This window comes from Diachasma alloeum, unplaced genomic scaffold (genome assembly GCF_001412515.2).
Source record: "Diachasma alloeum isolate Michigan unplaced genomic scaffold, Dall2.0 Dall_scaffold_00202, whole genome shotgun sequence".
NCBI classification, from domain to species: Eukaryota; Metazoa; Arthropoda; class Insecta; order Hymenoptera; family Braconidae; genus Diachasma; species Diachasma alloeum.
The window spans coordinates 888,208-910,301 of NW_021680367.1; the positions used below are offsets into that span (position 1 = coordinate 888,208).

Sequence of the window (22,094 nt, forward strand, 5' to 3'; positions counted from 1 at the left end):
GATGGACACCCGGGGGCACTGATTGAGTTCAAGTATTTCAACACCGATCGGGGGTTCATTGGGTTTTATTTTTTATTGTCTAATGGAGTTTGTGTTTTGGGATGTTTGATTGGGGAGGATTATGGTGATTTATATAGGTGCACAGAGAGAAATATTCAATTGTAATACCACAAGAGCTTCAAAATTATCGGGTATTTTCCGACAGGTTCGTCGCGAACAAACGAAGGAGTCAAGTTTTTCAGGTTAAAAAATCACGAGTGCGAAGCACGAGTGATTTTTCCTGAAAAACTTGACGACGTCGTTTGTATGCAGGGAACCTTGAAGAAAATGCCCGATTAATTTTGAAGCTCNCGCGAACAAACGAAGGAGTCAAGTTTTTCAGGTTAAAAAATCACGAGTGCGAAGCACGAGTGATTTTTCCTGAAAAACTTGACGACGTCGTTTGTATGCAGGGAACCTTGAAGAAAATGCCCGATTAATTTTGAAGCTCGTGTGGTATTCGGGGGATTATTTTTCCAATCCAAAGGTCGGGCAATATAATTGGACCATGAAACGAAACTCACAATTGAGAAACGAAAATAGGATAATTAATACAACGACACAATTTAATTCAATCTGTCAGTTTGACGAGGGGTTAATTCAACTGCATGATGTTTTGTTTTTTATATAGCAACTATCAGAGAAAATTATCAAAAAATTATCAGTTGAAAACCCTGTAGCTTGTACCACGTGATGTCGAATGGGCCAATTATATTGCCCGATATTTGGGTTGAAAAAATAATCAACAAAAATCAGGCATCTTTTCCGTAATTGCGGAGCGAAATGTGGTTGTAGGAAATTTTTGGAAACTGTCACGCAATTTTTCCGGAGCGTTCCGTAATTTTTATCGGAATCTCCTGGGAAAATTACGATACCGTGGCTTAAAGTTGCTCTACCCTTCGGCCGGGTTATGTTGTACTTTTGGATAGTTTCAGTTTTTTAATTTTTCAACTAAATTGCGTGGAAAACATTTGAAGAAATTCATACCCACTTAGTATTGTCTAAATTAAATTTCGCAAAATATTGATATTTTTTCAAACATTTCCCGCTTATAAATAAATAATAAAACTTTTTTGCAAAATGGTGAATTATTTTTTATGAAGTGTCAAAAAAATTCATGATTTTTTCACATCTAATGAAAAAAAATTCAGATTTTAATCTTTGATTACAATGGAAATTTTCACATAAGACACTGGGTTAAATTCTGATTTTTAAACATTTCTTCTTTGAAAAAACAAAACGATAATTAAATTGAGAACAAATTTGAATTCCGAATCTAATCGAGTTTTCTGCAATTTTTTTGCAGTTTTCAATAATCTTTGAATTTACCGTAAGGGTAGAGCTACTTTAAATTTTCTGAGTCGATTGCGTAATCGGTGAGTGAATTGTGAGTTCCGTAATTTTTACTGAATATTTCTCTCCGTGTATTTAGTGTTGTTTGGAAAACTTGCGTTCAGCAATTTTTGGCTCAATTTGGGATTTTTACGAATGTTTCCAGTTTATCAACTTATTTATTGGTACTTCAGACTTAGTGTTTCTAGGGTATTTTCAAAAATCGCGGGGCAAAACGGGTTGTATTGAGGTTCGTGTCTTTTGTAAATAATCCGGAAAGTTACCGTTTTCAAACCCTCATCAAACGCACATTTCAAGGCGGTAATTATCGAGATATATCGATTCTAAATAGGAATATTTCATGATTTTTTCTTTTCATTTTTTATTCGATAATTCATGTTAGATCATGTCTGAATCCACGGTAACACTTTCCTACGTTTTTTTTTTAATGTATCGATTCCAGTATCATAAAAATATCGAATATATCGCAAATATCTCGAAAGCCTCCTCAGTCTATTCTCACGTCCTCGAGGCGCGCGGGAACACGCCGTCACCCTAGCCAAGTTGAACCCGCACCAGTTCCTAATTCACGCACCCGAATATTTTCATTTTAAAAACATATTATAATCCGAATGAGTATTTTTAAAAAATAAATTTAAAAAACGAATCACTCCGAAATTACCACGCATCTCATCAAAATTCTTCTTCATTTGTATTTTCAGATTGTCTACGAAGCCGTAAGAGACATCTCCACTGGCGAGGAGCTCCTGATGGGTCCAAGAGAGCCCCTCCAACTCCAGGACATGCGAGAGAACACGACTGAGGACAGGAGCGATCGCGAGACCGGTGAGTGAAATTTAATAAAATCAAATTGATAAATTGAAATTACCGCACGTGCGACGGTTCAAACCGGATATGGAGTCGAGTGTGACACTCGGTCCTTCCGATACGCATCAAAGTCGCTGGTACTCGTGTGCATACGATTATCCAGAGGGCAGGTGAGGGTTAATCGAGATTCGTGAAGGCCTGATGTGAGACTGACCCATGCAGGGGTCGTTATGCTTAGGTGACTCTGGTCGTGATTCACCTGGACGTTACGTTGAGTGGGTGGTGCTAGTTGCTCAACACGTACTGATTATCTCCGCATTGTGAGGGGCACGAGCCAATTCCCTTTGATCCCGGTGGACTGATTAGCTCGGCTAATGGGGAATTTTAACCCCCGGGGGCGGGGGTGAATCATTTTTGGGGGTGAAAAAATCGAAGATGAAAAAAATTGTATTTTCAACAGGGATTTAATATGATAATTTTTGCTGCTGAATGGAAGCTTAAATGTGGGCATTGTTGAGCCCTATCAATCGCCATTAATCAAAATTTAATTCATCGATTAGTTTTTTAATTTTCGAATTTTTTCGAAAATCCGTTGTCCCACGATAACTAAAACAAATGTTCTGAATTGATTGAATGATGGCTTAAAAAATTTGGCTGTCCATTTGACCGAGTCCGAAGATGAAGGCGATAGCAATAATCGTTATTTCGATTTATTTGAAAATTTGCAAAAATTTTGTATTTTTTGAAAATCAGAATTCCGGGGATATCTTTGAATATCATGCTTCAAATGAATTCAATCATAGCTTAAAATGTTTGTTTTAATGCCATTAAGTCGAAGTTGAAAGATGATTCCGATAGCTATATTGGTTGATTTGATTTTTATGATGATTGTTGAAAATTTCGAATTTTTCATGAATTTCCCTGAAAGTGACCTTTCTGATGGTTTTTCCAAATGTGATGTTTCAAATTCATTCAAGTATGTATAAATAAAATTGTTCTATTAACATATTATCGAAGGGCTGAGGGGAGAGATAGAACCGTAAAAAAGACAATCGGTTGTATAGAAGAAAGGGATAATAAGAATAATGATGATAATAACATTCAACTGAGTTGAAAATCTGCCAAAATTAGTTGAAATCTTATTCAATTTAATAAAATGAAATAAACAATGAATTACACATGATAGGAGGAAATGATGTGCAAAATAACCATTCGGAAGCATTTTGTTAATTTATTAGCAAAAATAACTATACACTATAAAATACAAGAGCAATTTCCAACTTGTTTTCATTTTTATACAGTTTTTTTATAAAGAATTTATCGAGATAGATGGTAAATGAAGGTCAATACGTAAGAAATTCTTCAATTTTATAATTTCAAAAGAAAGTTACTTTGACTAGTCTCACGCCGCGCCTCTCGGACGTGAGAATAGACGAATGAAATGATAGCCTCGGCTAGGAGTGTGACGAGCTTTCGAGATATGACGTCGTGCCGTGAATATTCGAAAAGAATAAAGTTCATAATCAATTGAACATTAACAAGGATAGTTCATACATTTTTATGAACAAATTATTGAAATAGATCATTTGGACTTCAATTCGTCAAAAACCTCCCAATTTCATGATTTTATTTATTTCGAAAAAATTATTAAAAAATACTACACTGGAGTAAATGAGATTAATTATCGGAGGTGATCAATACTTTCTTTGTTTTTGGAAACTTTTGTGTTGAATTCGGACAATTTCTATTATCCATGTTTCATTAATTTAACTTTTTTTATCAAAAATTTTATTTATTTTATTTATTTATATAAATGCAAATCCAACAGCCGAAGCCAATAATGGGATTCAATAGGTAAGGAGATAATTATCCACAATAATAATAAAATGTGAATAAATAAATAAATAAGTAGTAGTTTTTTTAATTTGACATAAATTATCGAATAAAAAATTTGAAAATTCTCTGAAATCTCTTTTATCCAGGCTTTTGTCTTTGAAAAAAAATCCCGAGTTCTTTCTTTTTCAACTAAGACATTTGAATTTGTCGGATGGTTTATAAACCCCAACTCGATGACAGTTATCATAGTTGTAACTCTCTTACGACTACCGGTGAATGGGGTGGGATGAAATGCGACAGCCAGATGTCGCGAGTAATTAAAACTCGGATTATTGTCCAAGTTGAATCGCACGCCTCGTGACTGTATACTACCCCAACTTAAAAGAGAAAGAATATCTTCAGATTGAGAAGACAGTTCGGGGGAGGCACAGCCCCAACCAACCGGCTTCATTCGCGCAATTTCAGTGGCAATTACTGCGTCGATAACTCGAAATTATGTCCATTCATTATTAATCGCCTGAATAATTAATTACAAATTAAACAAAACAAAAATTAACAATTATGAATAATTAATGAGTATATAATTATCTAAAATTCGATATTAATCATTAATAATCATTTTTTAATTACTATTCACATTAACAATGAATGAATTTATTATCATAAACAATCATATATTGATTATTAACAATAATTTCATATTTATAATAATGATTATTAAATTTGCATTTATAATTAATTATTATTTTTATTTATTATGATTAATTAATTGATCAACTATAATAAATTAACATTTACTATTAATTCATCATTTTTATTGTTTAAAAAATATAAACAATAAAAATGTAATTATAATAATAATTACATTCACATTTATATTTTTTAAGGTAATTGTAATTATTTTTTTTTACAAATTTACACAAAATAAATTATAATTATAATTTATTTTGTTTATAATTTTTTTTACAAAAGGAAAAATAAAGAAAATTTAACTCAATTCAGACTGCGATGTCCGGAAATCGTTCGGAATTATTTAGGGGATGGAAAGTCACGAGCCAACCTGGGCCGGAAATGACCTCGACTGGGTTCCGGTTAAATGTTTACGTGTAATTATGGACTACTGTTCGTCCCATGCAAGTGAATAAAAGGGAAAACAAATGGGGGTTAACGGATAAGTGAAAGCTTCAGAAATCAAACGGTTGAAATTTTTTACTTCGATTTTTTTTAACCCCCGGGCTTCATTGTCTTGGCATCTTTCTCATGTCGAGGGGGTGAATTCCAGGGGGCACTGAGATATGGGCGAGGTCTAAAAGGTTAAGGAGCACTTTTATGGGACATGAGCAGTAGTGAAACTCGCCGGAGCAATTACGTCGAGGCTTAGTGGGCTATGTTAATTCTGGGAAATTAATTAAGAGCTCCAGGAGGTGTTTATTAGCGGAGGAGGGGGAGAGGGGTTGTTGGAAATTGTGGGAGTCAGGTCATTGGTAATTTCAGTTAAATTTTTAATGAGAAGATTTTATGATTTATTTCGATTTTTGCCCTTTTATTATGCTCTTTTTCCCGTTAGATTCGATATTCCTTTTTTCAATTTATTGTTTATCATCATTCTCATTGCAAAAAGCAATACGACCGATGAGAATCATATGTCTCAATTTATCAGCTATTCAATTTTCATATTACAACAAATGATTTGTTCATGTTCTAATTCCTATGCTCACTGAATAACATTTTAGTCATAATTACAATTAAATTCCTCCTAGAACACACTTTAGAGTGTGAATTTCTGGAATTCAATGTTTGTTGATACTCTGGTAAAAGTGCGGGGCCACACTGTTCTCAATTTTTAGTTAGTTCACACGGTAATTCAATTAATCTGTTGTTCATCTCATCAGTATAATTCCGTGCTTAGAATATTGCCATCTCGTGTTTTCAGCCCTAAATTAAAAATTAAAACTTCATTTGGAATATTGAGTGACAGCGTCTTTTTATTCATATCAGAAATTTTGTATTTGGATATTAATATTATTTGTTCAAAGTGAAAAAATCGATCATCATTTTCACTATATTGCATTCAGATTCTCCTATCCTTAACGTCAAAAATGTGAGATAATCTCATAATTCTAGCTATTAATTCTAATCAACTTTGTTCGAAGAAAACCTTACTAAACGCAATATTAAGAAAGTTGAATTGTTCTATTTTCCTCTGACCTGAATGATTTGGACAATGATTCGTTTATTCATGTTCCATAGAATGGTATTCAATTCGCTTTTGTTTGTTAAGCGGGCTTCATGAAAATTCGACGCAAGACGATTGTACTCATGGAAACGGCCTTACTTTCTCCATTCGTTCGAGATATTGCCCCTGTGTTTTTTTAGAACGGATGTCAACCCTTCATTCAGTTAATTATGCATGAAATAACTTGTTCTAATACCATTTTATCGAAGTTACGAAACAATGTAGATAGCATTATTCTTTCATTTGATTTATACAAGAAATTTTACGAGAAATCAAACACAATTGATCAATGACGACATATAATTCTCCTCCTACAATTGATATTTTCACTGTCTGAGAGGCTAATGAGTTTTAAAGGTTTTGTCCGCTTGCAAATAATCATAAAAATATGTTTTATGACTACCACTGTTGGGATGAGAATAATGATGTCAAACAAACGACATCTACCTTTTGTCGCTCGCCTCCCCCCCAGCATCTGCTCAACTCCAGCAGGATCATTTTTTTGTCGGTGAGGCTTGTACACACGGCAGAATCAGTTTAACACGCCTACGTGGGGTGGAAAACATACAATGGGGGATTCAGATGACAAATAAACCTCAGATGCCATGCTCAAACCATCATGAATATTTTTTTTATCATTTAGAAATCATCAGCACTTTTATTCATTTTTATTCGCAATGAAGGAATTTGAATTTGGAGGAAAGGACAGAATCCAAATTTTAGAATAATTAATAAATGTAAAAATTTTTCAAATTATCTCTTCGCATTACTCTAAAAATTTCTGTCTTCAAACACTGGTCATGTGGTTCCTTCCGATATAATACTTCTCGAAATATATTGTAGAATCTTTATATATTGCAAATCCAAATTTGAAAATTTTTATTATGGGTCTCCCGAACTCGATTTTTCCATCTTATGAGAAAACGGTTCTTACGATGTTCTTGAAAAACTAATTCGTGATAGATTGATAAATTCCGAACACTGAATTTTTTATAAAATTGTGTGTTACATAGTTTCTGCGATATTCAACTCTAAAAAATGGAAATTTCGTTAAAGGTTTCTTTATTTCTCTTTATATTTAAAAAATCCAAATCGACTTCATGAGGGTCAGAATAAGGGTCGCGACGGTCAGAATAAGAATCACGAGGGCCTGAATAAGCATCAAGAGGGCCTGAATAAGGGTCACGAGGGTTAGATTAAGGACCACGAGGTTCAGATCAAGAACCATGAGGGTCAGAATAAGGGTCGAAAGGGTTAGATTAAGGATCACAAGGATCAGAATAAGGGTCACGAGAGTCAGAATAAGGGCCTCGCAGGTCTGCATAAGGGCCGCGAGGGTCATAATAAGGATCACGAGGGTCAGAATAAGTATCATGAGGGCCAGAATAAGGGTCACAAGGATTGGATTAATGTTCACAAGGGTCTGATTAAGGGTCATGAGGATCAGAATAAGGGTCGCGAGGGTCAGAATAAGGATCACGAGTGTTAGAATAAGAGTCACAAGGGCCTGAATAAGTATCAAGAGGGCCTGAATAAGGATCACACGGGTCAGAATAAGGGTCATGAGAGTCAGCATAAGGGCCCCGAGGATCTGAATAAGGGCCACGATGGTCAGAATAAGGATTACGACGGTCAGAATATCCATCATGAGGGCCAAAATAAAGGTGACGAGGATTGGATTAATGTTCACAAGGGTCAGATTAAGTGTCATAAGGATCAGAATAAGGGTCGCGAGGGTTTGATTAAGGTTCACAGGGTCAGAATAAGGGCCCCAAGGGTCTGAATAAAGGCCGCGATGGTCAGAATAAGGATTACGAAGGTCAGAATATGCATCATGAGGGCCAAGGGTCACGAGGATTGGATTAATATTCACAAGGGTCAGATTAAGTGTCGTGAGGATCAGAATAAGGGTCGCGAGGGTTTGATTAAGGTTCACAGGGTCAGAATAAGGGTTAAGAGGGTTTTAATAAGGGTCACGAGGGTTAGATTAAGAATCACAAGAGTCAGATTAAGGATCATGGAGATATGTGGGCCATACGGGGATTGGCGAGCACAGCGAGTCATTCAAAAAATTAATCAACACATAATTCCTTATTAGATTCAAACAGTTATTGTTGCCAACATCAACACATGAGAGTAGAAAAACTCAATAACTTATGAGAATGCAATAAATTAAATTATTTCACATATTTTCCCGAAATCCATAGGACTAACTTTTGGGTCCGATTGTCATGTGATATACCTTAATGCACTAACCCATTAAAAATCCTGAAATCCATAAAAATAACATTTGGCGAACCACGACCTGAGAAAGTAACGGGGTGCAACTGGCAGGGTCATTTGCCATGACTTATCGTCCCAATTTTCCGCAGAGAAATAATTTTTTTCCCTAGCCCCGTTTATATTTTTTCTTCTCTCGAAATCTCTGTCCCTCGTGCACTAGATGTCTCTATTAGGGTTCTCGATAATTTATGACTCTGCATTGTCGATTAACACGCGCGTAAACCAGGCTCATGCACAGATGAAATGAAAAAAAAAGAGGTGGAGAAAATAGAAGGAGAGGGAAAGGGGTTGCGCGACACAAAAGGGCACGCGACACCATTTCACAGGGTGGGGGGAGGGGGTTGATCTGTGGGTCTCATGCATTCACAACCCTATCTGAATCATCCTAGCGGGCTAATGATGCGGACATTTGAGGAGAAAAAATACGACACGAGTCTGATCGTCCCTGGGATAGGCCTCAAAAGTGGGGGCGTGTCGAATATTTTGATTTATCGGTCAATATTTTTTTTATAAAATTTAAATTGTCATCTTTGGGGTTCCGGCCTCCTTTCGGTAGATAGGCTATTTCGGGGTTGATAGCACAATATGACGACCCGCTTCGCTTCGGGAGTTTTTAGAATACAGAGAAAACAAAATTTGAAAATGCGGCGCGAGTCACAAACGAATTATTATTTCGAAATTTAGTTAACGCGTCTCGAATATTCTATTGGGACCGCTTATTACCGGTGGCGGCGCTCGTTTTCACCAAGATGGACGATTTTAGGCTTCCCATATACACGCTGACACAAGCACAAATTGGGTTGAATACTGTCTGTGTGCAGCCCAACATCCGCCATTCATAGGTGGCGTTTTGATATTTAGCGTAACTTCCGTAACAGAAGGTATTTAAACTCACACGCTCCCCGACGACGAGTCAGTCCGTCCGTCAGTCATCTCAGTTGAATTCAGTCCGATTTATATATTCGATGTAAACACATCTCTGCGATAAATACAACGCCTTTATATTCCACAACCACGAGTTATTAATGCGTCTCTATACACCTAACCGCCACATAAAAACTTGAATTTCTACACGGAGAGAAATACTCAATAAAAATTACGTATCTTTTCCGTAATTACGGAGCGAAATGTGGTTATAGGAAATTTTACGGAACTGTCACGGAATTTTTCGGGAGCGTTCTGTAATTTATATCTGAATCTCCTGTGAAAAATTACGATACCGTCACTTAAATTTTCTGCGTCGATTACGTAATCGATGAGTGAATTGTGAGTTCCGTAATTTTTTTACTGAATATTTCTCCCCGTGTAATTTTTATATTTTGAGAACTATTGCAAAAACATAGGCCTTTGACAAGTGTTTTTTATTTATTCAAGGAATTATTAAAAGTATTATTAGTATTGAATTATTTTTGAATTCATTAATTTTATCACTTTGTTTCTTTTAATAAAAATTGTGGAATTAAAAAAAAATAACTTTATGAAACAATTTCTGTGGAATTTTCAAAATATAAAGAAACCAAAATTTTGAAAACTTTAATCTTCAGTTTTTATATTTTGAGAACTATTGCGCAACAATAATATTGAATGATTTTGTAATCGGCAAATTTTATCATTTTTTTACTTCCCAGTGGAAGCTTTACAATAATTCAAATTAAAGTTTTGGATTTTTTGTGTCATATCGTCCCAGTATGATCCAAAATGTCCGAAAAGGCAATTTTTAGACGTATGTAACACAATTTTTCTTCAATTGTTCGCTAATGAATACATGGAATTGAATCTTTTTTTATTTTAAATGTAGGTATTATTGAGCCCTATCGATCGCCATTAATTAAAATTGAATTTATCAATTTTTTTTTTATTTTCGAATTTTTTCGAAAATCGGTTGTCCCCCGATAACTGAAAAAATGTTCCGAATTGATTGAATGATGGCTTAAAACATTTGTTTGGATGACCTTTTGACCGTGTTCGAAGATGAAGGCGATAGCAATAATTGTTATTTTGAGTTATTTGAAAATTTGCAAAAATTTTGTATTTTTTGAAAATCACAATTCCGAGGATATCTTTGAATATCATGCTTCAAATGAATTCAATCATAGCTTAAAATGTTTGTTTTAATGCCATTAAGTCCAAGTTAAAAGATGATTACGATAGCTATATTGGTTGATTTGATTTTTATGATGATTGTTAAAAATTTCGAATTTTTCATGAATTTCCCTGAAAGTGAGCTTTCCGATGGTTTCTTCAAATGTGATGTTGCAAATTCATTCAAGTATGTATAAATAAAATTTTTCTATTAACATTTTATCGAAAGGCTAAGGCGAGAGATAGAACCGTAAAAAAGACAATCGGTTGTACAGAAGAAAGGGATAATAAGAATAATGATGATGATAGCATTCAACTGAGTTGAAAATCTGACAAAATTAGTTGAAAAGAAATCTTATTCAATTTCATAAAATTAAATGAACAATGAATTATACATGATCGAAGGAAATGATATGCAAAATAAACATTCGGAAGCATATTGCTAATTTATTAGCAAAATGACTGTAATATATGCAATACAAGAGCAATTTCCCACTTGTTTATCTGACAAAAATTATCAAATGAAAAATACTAGAAATTCCCTTTAAAAAATCTCCATTCGGAAAAGATAGATCTCGATATTTATCGTGTGGAAATAGACGTATGACCAGGGTTTGGAAACAAAAATTTCCGGAAAAACCTAAAAATTCAAAAAATTCCAATACAACGACCCGTTTTTCCTCCACGATTTTATTGACTCTCAGAAAATCATAATGATGATGTTCTCTCGCAACGTACAATTTATTTTATCGTCTAATAACGATGAAAAAAATACAACAGACTACGTGTGGATAGAGCTAGGGTTGCAGGGAACATTGATTTCCGTTACTTTTTCCCATGCAACGGCCAACTGACTTGGCAGGGGGTGTCGTTTGGCTTTGGAATCCCACCTGTTGACTTTCCGCAACGTGACTCGGTACTAGAAAGGTACCTCTCATTTGACTCCTTGAATTACCATAATATCTGCGACAGCTTGAAGTCACTCGTCAGATCGAGTGATTCTATTCAATTGCCATTCACATGTTCAGTCTCATTAGAATTTGGTGAGGAATAAAGGGAATGAATTTGATTATTAAAGATTATGGTCGCAACGACAGACATGTAGAGCAGTTTGAGATCTAGTTTACGAGGGAGACATTTTTATTTCTGAGAAAGTTGAGGATTAGATTTTTCATTTTCTGTACGAGGGAGATGAAGGCGTTTCTAGTCGAAATTTAGGATTAATTGGAGGGAAAATACCCGGGGATTCCCCGAGTGTTTTGAACTACTGATTCTATTTGTGAGACAGATAATAAAAAATAATTATACGAGTTTTGATTTTTATAGCAAAAAAAACATTAGCAATAATAATATTTGAAAAGCGCTTGTTTTCTCCCTTCACTGCAGAATTGATAATGAATAAAAATTCATTAATTTGCAAAGACGAATAGTATTCGTTACTGTCTAACGCATTCATCTGTTTTACACGAAGGGAATGAAGATAATTAAAGAGATCTAATCAACAAAAATTGCCATGAAATTGGTTTTATGCAGGAAACCTCTATTTCATTAAATGTAATAAATGCCTTATGAATACGAAACAAATGGAGCATAAATCTCTCAAAATAGTGAATACACGATTAAACATATCTATCTTTCTCTGTAGGATTATATTAATTCTTAGCGGATTGTTTAAGAATACTTAATAAATTAAAAATAATGAAAAATAGTGAAAAATGCAAGTGGTGAGATAGTTAAGAGAATTATATTATGGCTTGGTCTATCTATACATACTGTATAAAGGCATCTGTACTTCTTCATTATTCATATTAAAACATTACACTATAGGTGGTTATTACATAATTATTTCATTGGATTATTGTTGTTGATTCATAATTACCTAAAATCCTCTCCTCAATCAAACGAGAAACAACAGCTTTCTTTCAGATGTATCACTTTTTTGTGATAAAGCTAATTCTCTGAACAAAAGATTCCTTGACTATTTCTCTTGAAACTACTCATCATCAAAATGATAACAAAATCGACAATTGAAGAGTTTTAATTCCACTTGAGTCATTCATTTCACTCATTGAGAAATTGATTATATTGGCAATGATTCATTTTATCAAAATATATCAGGAGACCTTTTTACCTCAAAATTCCTCCTTGTTCTCTAAAAAATTCAGTCAACACAATCATTCAATCAAATTTCCTCTCCATTTCTCATCGAATTTATTCAAACGGATTTTATAAAAGTACTTTGACGTATCACGTACACAGATTTCCTTAAATTTTTAATGATTAAAAACTCGAATCAATAACTGGAAATAAATTTCTTCACGTTCTGAACCATTTCGAATGAAACTAAATTTTCTAAAAATATAAATTCAATAATTATCAGTAATGGCACAGTGTATTTAGTTAATTTACTAACTAATATTCGATTAATTACAGGTGGCAGCGTACTGGATCGATATAAAATATTTAATTCCTCAACAGATTATTGATTAATTAAACCACAAAGAAAAATTGTTAAAATACTAATGGGACGTGCAAGATGAATACAAACTAGGTTTTGCTGACTCCTCTATATTAAAGTATAAAAATTAATCGATCACCAACAATTAATGGACAACCAAATAATTCAGGATTCAATGTCAATTGAATCACTATTCATTAACCCATTGATTCAGCAGCTAATTCACCATTTCCATCACTTCTCCCCTCTGATAAGGCTTTGAATACGAAAAAACGCTAGAAATTCGTTGATTCGGTTTTACGTTATGTAATCACCAAGTTGGAGAGCACTCTGCAGCAATACTTTGATCCCAGGCATGAAGGGGACAATCCTACTAAAATCAGGTCCTGATACTAATTGAGTATCCATGCTCAATCCATTTGTGTAATTTCCTCCCTGGATCGATTGACAGATTTGATAGAGTCCTTGGAGAGTGTTTGGCGAGAGCTGAGGATCAAATAAAAATAATTAACAATAATTCCTCAATTCAACTGATGAAAAATTCTTTCCCTACGAAAGAAGGAAATGACATGATTGTAAAGTAAAAATGTCACGGAAATTTTTTGTAAAAAATTGATCCATCTGCAAAAAAGTCTATTTCCCTTAAATCTCCCTCGAATAATTCAATGTCAATTCAACATTATTCATCAACTCACTGATTGAACAGCAATCGATTCATCCTTCCCTCCATAACTATAATTTCCCTGAAATTATTCCCGTTAGGATTCTCGCCTGCCGTTAATTCCCAGAAAAGGAATATCTGTCTCTTCGTATTTTTCATGGGCGTTAACAAGGATCAGCGGCATCATAGTCCAATTGTTCTCCTCAAAACAGTGGAAATAGACGAGGTCAACCGCACGAATCTCTCATTGTTCTAGAATAAAAAATAACAACTCTCGAATTAGATGCGGAGGGTGTAGCGCGAGCGATGAAAATGGTCGTCTGCAGGGGGTAGAAAAGAGCCTCCGGGGCGGTTACGTCGGTGTACCGTGGCCAGTTCCCATGAAGGTTCGTTGGGGGGCAAACATCGACGCTCCTCCAGCCATATGGCTTGGACAAGTGTACTGGGAGATTTAAATAACCGTTAAGAGGTTGCCGGACAAGGCTAAACCACCCCCTCACATTTTTCAACACATTTTTCACCCATTAAAACTGTTTCTTTTTTCAAGTTTTAAACAACATTTGTCTGGACATTTGTCTGGATATCATTTTCCCACGGAGTAATCCTTATTTATTTATTTTTTATCTTTTAATGAAGTCGTTACTATGCTAATGAAGATTAGCTCTATTGTAAACTCAATATGGCAACCGTGAGAAGAAAATTCATTTTTTAAATTTTTGATTTTTTATTTTGACTGGAATTTTGAAACTATTGGGGCAAAATGGCTCACCGCATTGATTTTTTTCATCTCAAATTTCCCTGGCTGTCAACTGAAATACATATTGTAGTTTGGGGAAGTTATTTGGAAATGAAAGATCTAATACCATTTTTGTCTCCGGCGCTGTGTTAAGGAATTATTCGTCAACAAAGCAAAAATCCACCGCAGATCATCCTCTTTTTGAAAAATAATATCTCTTCTCTCACTCGGGCTGGAGGAATGAAAATGATGGCAATCGATTGGGCATTTGATGCACAATGATCTGAAGAAAAATTGTTCTTCTGTCATCATGCCCGGGTGAGGCAACTCTCAATAAATTTCACCGCGGCGTAAGAGCCATTTGGTTGCTACACGCAATGTGACCCTAAAAATCAGAGTCAACGTAAAAAATTCATATCTCCACTCTCATTCAATATCGAGGGATGAAATTCATTGGAATCAATTAGACATTCAATGCCATCATCCCTCCGCCTTAAACGGGAAAGAGGATATGATTTCTCTATCGGGGAATAGCGTTTGATTGGCTGTCGTTTTTTTCCTTGATAACTCATAAACAAAGCGTCGGAGACAAAAAATTCATTAGTAGCTTGGGGGAGTTATTCGACGATGAAAAGTCTAATACAATTGATCCAAAGCATTTCCAAACTCTCATTGCGGTAACGCTCCAATACAATTAACACCCGAGCCTACATCACCCGCATTCACGGCATTTTATCTGGAACAATAAATAATATCTACCCCGCTACAACCCCCCCCCTCCCCCCTCCCACTTGTACACCCCAACACCTTGTACATCTCTCTCTGATTTTACCTGCTGTCGTGACATATTCGGAGGCGAAAACCGGTCTACATTGCGATTGGCTGGCGCACCCCGTGCTTTTACCAATGGCCACTCTGTTACGGTAAAACATCCCCCCTGCGGAGAGGGGCGCGGGGCCGGGGGTGGAAGGGGGGGCAGGGATAGAGGCTTTTACTGCATTTCATGTCATAGAGGACTGTCTCTGATCCACCGGTTACTGGTGCATCATTTTACCCCACTGTCTCCGATGTTAGTTGTGTGCTGGATTGCGGTCGATGAGCATTCTCCTGGTGTAGTCCTAGTTTCGAAGAATCGAGTGCAAATTAACCCAAATTCAAGGGAATTGAAGAATTGTTAGTATTCAATTAATAGTTTTTCGTTAATAAGGTGATGAATTTTTGTGTGTGACCAACAAAATTTTTATTAGGGGAGGGCAGGGCAAAACGGACCGGGAGGGCAAAACGGACCACTGACAGAAAATTGGTTATTCTTTTTTTTTTTATTATTATAAGACTCGGTGTTATTTCGCAGTCCCAAATTAATTATTATCGTTAATGCCAGATTGTCAATTTTGGAGAAATTCCATCTAAAATTTTGTATTTATAGTAATTTCATCAGAAATGAATTTTCCGTTGTAAAATTCGTAGTAAAAACAAACGTATTCAGACATTGGATAAAAAAATTGGTGATGATGCCAACCATATAAAGGAAATGAATTTTCTTTTGTTCTTTTATTTGATTTTTTATAATTTGTTGAATTTTGACTTTTTTGCTTCCGAATGGAAGCTTCAAATCGTTCGATTTTCGATTGTCTAATTTTGCCGGGAAATTATGTAGAATGGTTTGAAACGTAAAGATACGAAGTTTGAGGACCATGTATGTATGTGCGCGTGGTCGACTTGGTCCACTTCATGGTCAACTTTTAGAAAATTAAACGAATAAAGGGCTAAAATAATTCCAAAAAATTTGAAACTTCGTGAGATTATAGGTATTAATGAGGACTAAGTCTGTAGCTAAAGTTCAGCTGAATCGGTTTAGCCATTTTTGAGAAATTATCATTTGTTTTTAAATCGTTTTTTGCAAATATCCCGACAAATATCTAACCGATTTCAATTTTTTTTTTCAAAATACTCGTCTTGATGTCTTCTATAGCAATCTATCAAAATATGTATACCCGTTCGTACAAAGTTTTCGAGATATTTCTATTTTTCGGTTTTTCGCTGAAAATTTTTGTTAACACTCTAGTTTTCCTAAAAATTGACATATTAACTTGAAATTTGGTACAAAGTTTCCCCTTGGCACTAAAATATTTGGTATTGAATATAGACTAAATCGGATGGATAGTTTAGCAGATATTTGACTTTGTATTCAAATCTATTTTCTTGAATATCTCAAAAGCTACTCAACCGATTTCAATTTTTTTTTTTCAAAATATTTATCTCAATGTCTCCTATTCCAACCAATTGGAATAAGCACAATTCATGCAAGTGATTCATGCAAAGTTCCCGAGAAATTCAAATTTTTTGATTTTTCGCTAAAAATCCGTCTTTGCACTCTAACGTTGGAAAAAATTGACATATTAATCTGAAGTTTAGCACGAAGTTTCCTCTTGTTTTACTTGAAAAATTGAGAAAATCAGAGAATTTGCGTCTTACAGAAACTGAAATTTTTTATTCACCACAAAACTGAATTTTCATCTTCTCATTATTTTTTAAAAATAGAATTGCAACGGGTCCATTCGAAAGCTTACTGAATGAAATTGGTAGAGATGAAAGATAAAAAGACTAACGCATAAAGAAACAATGATATCTCTTCAGTCGAATAGGCTAGGTCCCCCGCTTGTTCGTTCCTTCAAATCAGGAGCACTGAATGTGTTGAATTAAAAGTGAATTTCAGGATCATAACCGTCACAGGAGTTTTATGGACAGCAAGTGTCGCTAAACCGCAATTCGATCAGATTTGCTAATCACCTCAAACCACAGATGATTTTGAATTTTTTTTTTCATTTTTTCTATCAAAACAATTTTTAAAGTATCAATTTTCTGTCAGTAGTCCGTTTTGCCATTTTTGTAAATACATTTATTCTACAGAGAATTATATGAGGCTCCGGTTTTATCAAGTCAATGTTATTGAGTAGTGTATATCTTTGTCCAATGAATACTTATAATTTCCATGGAACAAATGATAATTTCAAGAGGAAACTACAATTTCCCTGCCGATAACTGTATTATTGCGGGGAGAGAAATATTCAATAAAAATTACCAGAAAAAAGACGTAAAAATTACGTTTGGTTCCCGCACTTATTCCCTAAGGAAAAAAATTTCCGGAAAAAAATTCCCGGAATTATTTTTTTCCGGAAAAAATTACTTGGGAAATTTTTTTTCCCGGAAAAAATTACTTGGGAATTTTTTGTTTCGGAAAAAATTACTTGGGAAATTTTTTTTTCCGGAATTTAATTCCTTTTTTTTTACTTCCGTGGAAAAAATGTCAGAACAAAAAATAGCATCCATTTTTTACATAAAAAATGTACAGAAAATAATTTTGACAGAAGTTCAGGGAAATTTTAGACTTAATGGGCATATTTTGGCTTTAGATTCTAGCTGGAAATGTATTGAATGGTGCGATAGTAAAATTGACGTTGGAAGGGATAGCGACAATCGACTGGGGATTAATTTCCCCCACTTATGACACTGTTTCGTGTAGTGTTTATATTGTGCTGTGGCTAATACCCAAATATATACGTATCTTTGGGAATTTCGTGAGCTCAAAATTATTTCCCTTAACACAAGTTATTTTTTCCCAAAAAAATTAATACCGGAAAATTATTTCCAAAAAAAAGATTTTTTCCAAAAGATTTTTTCCAAAGGAAAAAGTGCGGACACCGCTGAGGCATAATAAGTCTTGAAGTTTCTGTTAGATTTTACAACTTCCAAAAAAATTATGACAAAATGACTTTTTCGTATTTTTTCGGTGACAGACCCGAAAATTTACTGAACGTTTCAGATTTATTCTCTTATATTCCTATAGAAATTCACTGAAAACGATTCTCGCTTGCGGATTACGTGAAATGTTCCGTAATTTTTCTTGAATATTTCTCTCCGTGTGGCAAAACTAAATAATTTCGAGGGGACAATTTTTTTTTGGAAAAAAAATATTCTTTCCTCGTCAATGTATTCTTTCTGTGGTATAAACCTGTGGAGTTCTCTCAGATCAAATGATTGTCGTACAATAGATTATATTTTTTCCTGCCAACAGTTGGAATTCTTCTAGGGATATTTCTGATGATCACGACAAAAATTTAATTTTTGGGGAAGATATTAAATCTCTTTCCGTCAAGTTGGTTAATTTCCCTCAAGTAAATCTGTTCCGCTCCATCAAATATTCTCACGTGGAACATATAGTTTTTTTCGGTAGAGCAAATTTTTTCTCTCGCTCCAGTTATTGTTAAAATTTTTCTTTTGTTCCATTTATTTTCAGTCTTTCAATTTTGACGTTTTTGTTTTTTTTTCATTATGACTAAATAATTATTGATGTTGAATTATCATCGAGTCCATCTTCAATAGCATTTTCTCCCATTTTCGCACTCAATTATTTACATTCCGACATGACTTCACGTGTTGGTTTCGTCACGCTATTTTCTCGGTGCATTTTCAATTTATTTATGGAGACTTCAATCCAGGAGAATAGAGTACTACGCTGAATGGGGATTTTCGAGGAAGTAATTTTAAACTTCAATTTTTGCGCGAAGAAATATCAATTAGAACATTAATTTCACTTCAGCTGCTGGAAAAAAAATGATGAAGCACGGTTGATTAATTTTTTTGTTGTTGTTATTATTGTTGCAGAATCACAACACAGTGGTACGGCTGACGAAGAGAGGGAGGAGGACAAGGAGGGGGAAATTCGTTGTCCAGTCTGCGACAAACCCTTTCAAGAGATTGACGTGTAAGTACTTACTATGAAAAATCCCTAATTTTCCTTCTCGAGCGATGGAATTTTTTAGACGAAAAATCCACTTACAAATTTCAATTCACTCACTTTGGGCGAAGAAATTGGTTCTGCGAAATATTTTTCCCGGAAGAGATTTTTTCTCGTGTTGAATCAATTTACTTGTAGACAATAAAGGAAGTTTACACCAAAATATGATAATTTTCGAAGTAGGAATTGATCTTAAAAAACATTTATGCAGGGTGTCATTTGGAGACGAAAACTCCGATGAATTATTTATCTCTGAGGATTTGTTTATGAGTTTTCAAGCAAAAAAACGACAGCCAATCAAACGCTATTCCCCGATAGAGAAATCATATCCTCTTTCCCATTTAAGGCAGAAGGATGATGGCATTGAATGTCTAATTGATTCCAATCAATTTCATCCCTCGATATTGAATGAGAGTGGAGATATGAATTTTTTACGTTGACTCTGATTTTTAGGGTCACATTGCGTGTAGCCACCAAATGGCTCTTACGCCGCGGTGAAATTTATTGCGAGTTGCCTCACCCGGGCATGATGACAGAAGAACAATTTTTTTCAGATCATTGTGCATTAAATGCCCAATCGGTTGCCATCATTTTCATTCCTCCAGCCCAAGTGAGAGAGGAGATATTAATTTTCAAAAAGAGGGTGATTTGCGGTGGATTTTTGCTTTGTTAACGAGTAACTCCTGAACAAAGCGCCGGAGACAAAAATCGTATTAGACTTACCTCCAAATGACTCCACTAAACTACCCTCACGATATGTACGATGAATTTTGGAAGACTCTGCCAATTAACTCTATAGAGGATTAGAAAAGACTGCGGTTTTATCGAGTGAAGATTTCAAGTAGTGAATATCGTTGTCCAGTCAACCCTCTTAATTTCCATGGAACAAATGATAATTTGAAGGGAAAACTTGAAAGTGAGTAATTTCGACGGGTCAATTTTTGTTTTCAAAAATATAAATTGTTTCTTGCTGATTGAAAATCCATCAATAAAAAATGCATTTGGATATTGTTAATTTGAAATTCAAGAATTTATTTGTCTGAATTTTCCTGATTTCTATTAATTTCCATAGAATAATTGAACAAAAATTGACAGTTTGAATCGTTTTTTTCATTGAAAATTGTAGATTTAAAATTCTGAAATTCTTTGAAATTCCAGTACAACTCCCGCTTAGCAAAAATAATTCCCAGAAAATACACCTGAAATTTCCCCATAAATATCTCACAGTTGACAATGAATTCCCGTGACCCCCATAGCAATCTGATTATCGCCGACAAATCCAGTTGCATTATCGAAGTGAAATAATTCAGTGGAGTCAACCCACCATTAACTTATCAGAAATCTGAATGGGTGTCATTCATACGCGATGAAGAAGCGATCACGCGAGCGATTCCATCGTTTTTTTCCATCTATGGAGGCTCCGAGTGGACGCTAATGGAGTCGATTGACTCATCAACAAGTCAGCAGTCGAGTTTGATTGATCACTTTGTTGGTGAATAGAAAAAAAGGGGGGACCGGGAGTTTTTGGGGTTTTTCGTTCGGATACAGTGGAACGAGACAGAAGCGAAAGCTATCCCGTTGTATTGCCAGGGAAAATTCAGCTGAAAAACCCGGTGTGGCGACCATTTCGTCCCATTTCTCGGAGGTTTAGCCAAAATAAATTTTCCAAATTTTAAATATGTTCGATGTGAAAATATCTGATGAATTGAAACCGATTTACTTGCGGGAAATTAATCAACTTGACACAAGGAAATTTAATATCTTTCCCAACAATTAAATTTTTGTCGTGATCATCAGAAATATCCCTAGAAGAATTCCAACTGTTGGCAGGAAAAAATATAATCTATTGTACGACAATCATTTGATCTGAGAGAACTCCACAGGTTTATACCACAGAAAGAATACATTGACGAGGAAAGAATATTTTTTTCCCCAAAAAAAATTGTCCCCTCGAAATTATTTAGTTTTGCCAATAACACAGTTATCGGCAAGAAAATTGTAGTTTCCTGTTGAAATTATCATTTGTTCCATGGAAATTATAAGTGTTTATTGAACAAAGATATACACTACTCAATAACATTGACTTGATTAAACCGGAGCCTCATATAATTCTCTGTAGAACGAACGTATTTACCCGAAAGACATAAATGTCTCACGAGAGCAATTACCACTACAAAAATTACCATGTTTTGGTGGAAACTTTCTTTTTTCACCACAAGTAAATTAATTCAACACGACAAAAGACCTCTTCAGGGGAGCATAATTATCCCGCACAACTAATTTCCCCTCTCACTGCAGTAGCGAAGCGGCAAATACCACCGAATCCAACCAAGATAGCCAAATTTTCATCATAACCTTTTTTGTAGCCCTCAACTCGCCCTCCAAAAAAGTTCCCAACAAGAATTTTTCCATCTCCCTCGGATTTCGAGATATTCATTAAAAACCCGTAATCAAAATCGACTTGCGCCATTTACTGTTCCCCCGGAGTCACCCTCACCCATCCGTCATCAATTTCCACCAAAAAATCCCTGAAAATCACCTGTTGTCGAATCAGAATGCCCCGCGCGTGCGAAATTCCACGCAAACGAGGTCCGCACACCACCTCCGGGGCGCAGGGGCGAGAGGGAGTGCCACCCCCTTGCCATTAACGTCCCTGTATATCATCAAGCGTCGCGTGCTCTCAGCTCATCTGGCGCAAAACAGCGTCACAACAGAGGCACTATCTCACCACACGTGGAATGGCTTTCACACGACACGTTTGGTGCCTCCAAAGAAAGTGTACACCGGGCGGCGGGGGAGCGGGGG

At 35.2% G+C, this 22,094-nt stretch overlaps 1 protein-coding gene across 1 annotated transcript in view; it reads left to right on the top strand.

Moving 5' to 3' along the window:
• LOC107035925 (histone-lysine N-methyltransferase PRDM16) overlaps positions 1–22,094 on the top strand; it is a 66,788-nt gene that overhangs the window by 37,524 nt on the left and 7,170 nt on the right. Inside the window, exons 5-6 of the mRNA XM_015253574.1 lie at positions 2,094–2,217; positions 19,157–19,256. Of these exons, the coding sequence (XP_015109060.1) occupies positions 2,094–2,217; positions 19,157–19,256 (224 nt within the window). The remainder of the gene's footprint in view (positions 1–2,093; positions 2,218–19,156; positions 19,257–22,094) is intronic.